Source organism: Silene latifolia, unplaced genomic scaffold (genome assembly GCF_048544455.1).
Source record: "Silene latifolia isolate original U9 population unplaced genomic scaffold, ASM4854445v1 scaffold_95, whole genome shotgun sequence".
NCBI lineage: Eukaryota > Viridiplantae > Streptophyta > Magnoliopsida > Caryophyllales > Caryophyllaceae > Silene > Silene latifolia.
Genome location: NW_027413826.1, coordinates 2,504,987 through 2,509,963, shown reverse-complemented (window position 1 = coordinate 2,509,963; position 4,977 = coordinate 2,504,987). Strand labels below are relative to the sequence as shown.

The window sequence follows — 4,977 nt, the reverse complement described above, 5'->3', positions numbered from 1 at the left end:
AGAAAAAAAAAAACAAAAAAACAAAATTAAGGTAGATCAATGACATGATATAAAATATGATACAATTATGTGTCACCGATCAAACTATGTGATGAACTATGATAGTAACATAGACAAAGATTCCATGAATGCTAAGGATTAAAGACATAATACGTAACAAAGTAAAATAAAGAAAGCAATTCTACAAAACAATGTATTTAACTATTTATACAACAATTTGACATAAATTTTACTTGTACTGAAACTCTATAAAGGCTGGACTATTGATTATCATGCATTATTTTTATACTATTATCTATCTATATTGTATATTGTAAATTCTAGCCAAATCTTATCCGATGAGCAATAACGTAGTGGTGGAATCGAGTCAAAACTGAGAGATTAATTAGTCTTTATCCAATTTTAAAAAGATAAAATTTTATTGTAAGTATTTCATTAAGATTGGAGTCTCTATAATCGCTCGAAAAAAGCTTCCTTTATTAATATAAATAGATATTGATTGATTGATTTGTATGTTGGGTTTGGGTCAATAGGGCCACAAGTGAAGGTTTTAGGGCCTTGTCCCTAGAAAAGTGGTCGAATCGAATCGAATCCAATCAAATCATATTTTGACATGTGTAAATTACGGTGTTGGTAAGCGGCTTTCCAACAAGTTTTTGAAAAAGGAAAAGAAATTGTAGGTGAAATATTGGTCCCTCAAATTCTCCGTCCGTCCACAATTTGATTTGCTCTTGGTATAATAAGAAAATCAAAATCATACAAGCTGCGGCATTTTGTGTTACATTTTTTAGTTACCTCTCCAATGGCTACAATTCAGTCAGTTGGAACTCCTTCTTTCTCTACAACCAAATCTCTTCCTTCCAATAAATTCCATGGTATGCTTCTTTCCAAAATATCAACTGCGTAATTAGAGATCCGTTAATACCATTAATGGGTTTTGTCCCTCTGTTTCAAATTGTTTCTGGGTTTTCAACAATTTCTGATTTCAATCTTTGTATCATTTATTTATACAGATTAAATCATCACATTTGTTTGGGTTATTAAATTTCATTTATGTCTTGTTTGATTGCCAGGCAGAAATGTTGGCTTCTTGGTTGTAAGATCTGACCTTGGTGCAAACCATGGTTCGGTGTCGAACCGGAATAAGGCTGTAAATCTTGTTGCTAATGCTGTTGCTGTGAGTTATCTTCATAGCATTATTCTCGTTTTCTGCAAATTTCAGAATTTAGTTTGACATAATTTTTATCTTGTTTGTGCAGACTCCTGCAGCTCCCGTGACATCTTCTAAGACTGGGTATGTTCTTTAGTATTTTAATGTATTAAGCATTAAACATTTTTGTTGGCTTTGTGTTCTAAGGTTTTCTATTGTGATCATGAGATAAAATCGGAGTCGTTTAGCTCCATATTCGCCTATATGGGTATGTTCCGTGTGTTCTACACTCTTGTTGAATTGGTATTAAGGATGCTACCTAGGATGCTGTTGTGTTCACATGTTATCTGAGGCTCTTATCACCTTGAAGCTTAGGTCCTCTTCTTTTGGACTTAATTTCCGTTCACTTCAGTTTACTTCTGTTCTAGCGGCCTATTTTGATCATGTTTGAAGAATGAAGTTGTAGATTTAGTTGGACTTATTTATAAATATATCTAGATGCTACCGAAGTATCCCGCTCTTATTGTGCAGTCATTGCATTAGATTTTGTACTTTGAGGAGTATTGTTGGAACTATCACGTTGACGTTTCCTTCTTATCAAGCTTAAATTTGGGCTAGGACATCATTCTTTCACCATCTTTGTTCACCCCAGATTTTGAGGTGCATTATGGGATTGACCATGAACTTCCCATCTCATCCCAACTCTTCTTCATTTTGGTGTAACAACTTCAAAATGCCACTTAACCGTAGTTAACCTTGAATTGTTGTGCTTCATTAGACTGTTTGGACTTTAGTGTAATTTTTGTCAACTTGTCATTCACTGTCTCGTAGTGCAGAAAACTTCTGTTCTGTGAAAGAAGTTTAGAAAACTAAGTTGATCAAAATTATTTGTTGCTGAACTAGAGTCTATGTAGATCGAATATTGTTTGTGTAGAAAGATTTAATACTGTCATTTTGCATGACGCTTCTGCAAAGAAGAAAAAACCTGTAATAAATTTTTAATTAAAAACGCCAAGTTGAGTGGTGAATTTACCATATCCAAACCGCTGTGTATTATATACTCTTTCAACCCAAGTGTTGGTTCAGTCACAGACTCACATTTCAATCAGTGGACAACTTTGTTCTTTGCAGATAGGGCACTCAACATAGTTCTTCATTAAAAATACACATTAGAAACTAGCATCTGCCTCGGATTAGCAACAACAACAACAACATTACCCCAATGCCTCAATGGCTCCCGCAAATTGCGGGGTAAGGGGGGGTCGGATGTACGCAGCCTTACCCTTGTGTTAGCAACACAAAGAGGCTGTTTCCGAATGACCCAAGATGAAAATTGCGTCGAGAACTGCATTGAAGGACCGCTACTTCACAAAAGAAAGAAGCGCAGCTACTTTAGTGAGCCATTTTGATTTATTCCATTATAATCCATAACCAAAGAGTAATGAGTCTTTGGCTCCATTGGAAATATGGAAAACTGCCTCGGATTAGCAACAAATGAATTAAATGGTCTCAGGGGTTACGTAATTGGGGTTGCACGATGAGAGTTAGAAGTGCTAGTGGCTGTGTTAACATGAGTTGGAGGGCTAAGCTAAACATGAGATACTTCTCAAGTCATGCTATTTATTTATTTAGACGGAGTTGAACTACAATTTAGAGATAGAAGCATGAATGGAGTTAGTAGGATCAAACAACAATTGCATTTTTGGATAAATATACAGGTAGTTTGTTTTATTTGTAAGACTAAGGACTAAGGAGGGTTTAGCCAATATTTTATAATTATTTAGATAAAGTGGAGGAAGACATAAGATGAGCTTAATAGGAATCTCATTTTCTCATTATTTATTCTCTTTAATTAGAAAATGAGTACAGGTGTTTTTACAATCAAAAGGGTGTTATACTCCGGAGAATTCGTAGGCCGATGTTATTATGTACTAACTTAAGTTGTTAAAACCCAAAACACAACTGTTTTCTGTAGGTTTTCATTTCAGATTTATTTAAGGATAATTGAAGATTGAGAAGAATTCTTATCAAGCTATATGTTAAACCCTGGGTAAAATGACAAATTAACGTAACCACCACTCGGCCAAAGTCTTGTAGTTTATTGGTATAATACTATTTAAGTAGCCGTGTAAATAAAGTTAGTTTTGGTTAGGGTAGTTATAAGCATATAGTTAAGAAGTTACTTGGGTTTATTCTGGTCTGGCTTGAAAGTACCAAGTGCTCTATATTTCTCTCGCCAGAATCCTTTTCTTGACTACATATGGAGATAAGTAGATGACAATCTCGACGGTATATGAACTTTGTATTGCTGAGGGGGAAACACGAATTTCTGTTTATAGCTATGCACCAGCTTCCTTATCTAAGCATAATTGATATTTTGAAATTTCGTTCATTAAATTTCATAGTGGTTACCACTTGTTTCGGTATCAATTCTACTCATGTATATGCACATTGAATATATATTGAAAATTTATGCCAAGCATCTTGTTGTTCCTTCAGCTTAATGGCAAAAGTCCTTTAATTATTTGTGTAATGCTTTGTCTATGGCTGCAATGTATATTCTGATATTTAAACCTTACTGCAAGTTTGATAAATTTGGAATAGTACTGCTGCTCTTTCTGTTTAATTGCATATTTTTAATTTTTAATTTTCTTTCAGACATGAAGTATTACTCTTTGAAGCGCTCCGTGAAGGTCTGGATGAGGAAATGCAAAGAGATTCACGTGTATGTGTCATGGGTGAAGATGTGGGCCACTATGGTGGCTCGTATAAGGTGACGAAAGGATTGGCAACAAAGTACGGGGACTTTAGAGTTCTTGACACACCAATCGCGGAAAATTCCTTCACAGGAATGGGCATCGGAGCTGCCATGACTGGGCTTAGGCCAGTTATTGAAGGAATGAATATGGGATTTCTTCTTTTGGCTTTCAATCAAATTTCAAACAACTGTGGAATGCTACATTACACTTCTGGTGGCCAATTCACTATCCCAGTAGTTATCCGTGGACCTGGAGGGGTGGGGCGTCAGCTTGGGGCCGAACACTCACAACGTCTTGAATCTTACTTCCAATCAATCCCGGGTATCCAAATGGTGGCATGCTCCACCCCTTACAATGCTAAAGGACTCATGAAAGCTGCCATAAGGAGCGAGAATCCCGTTATTCTTTTCGAGCATGTTTTGCTCTACAACCTCAAGGAGAGGATTCCGGATGAAGAGTATGTGCTCTCGCTTGAAGAAGCTGAGATGGTAAGGCCCGGAGAGCATGTTACCATCTTGACATATTCTCGAATGAGATATCATGTGATGCAAGCCGCGAAGACATTGGTCAACAAGGGGTATGATCCCGAGGTGATTGATATCCGATCATTGAAGCCCTTTGATCTACACACAATCGGGAATTCGGTTAAGAAGACTCACAGAGTGGTGATTGTGGAAGAGTGCATGCGCACAGGTGGTATTGGGGCCAGTTTGACAGCGGCTATAAACGAGAACTTCCATGATTATTTGGATGCCCCAATTGTTTGTTTATCGTCTCAGGATGTGCCGACCCCTTATGCAGGGACATTGGAGGAATGGACTGTGGTTCAACCTGCCCAGATCGTCACTGCTGTCGAGCAGCTATGTCGGTAGGAAGAGGTTTAGTGTACTAGGCGCCTCGCCTTCCCCTGTTCCTTTAAGGCTTATTAAGACTTCTGTGATTCTGTTTAGTGTCATTGTTTGTTTATGGAAACTAAAATGGTTATGTTTTTAAGGCTTATTAAGACTTCTGTGATTCTGTCATTAGATACTGGTTTTATGAGTTATCCGAGTTTTTTGTTACTCATTA

General features: G+C 36.9%; 1 protein-coding gene across 1 annotated transcript; it reads left to right on the top strand.

The window, feature by feature from the left end:
* The first annotated feature begins 506 nt into the window (after positions 1-506).
* LOC141640616 (pyruvate dehydrogenase E1 component subunit beta-like) lies at positions 507-4,977 on the top strand. Its single transcript, XM_074449345.1, has 4 exons — positions 507-875; positions 1,074-1,177; positions 1,260-1,294; positions 3,809-4,977. Exons 1-4 carry the CDS (start codon positions 803-805, stop codon positions 4,779-4,781), a joined length of 1,185 nt encoding a protein of 394 aa, XP_074305446.1. The 5' UTR covers positions 507-802; the 3' UTR covers positions 4,782-4,977.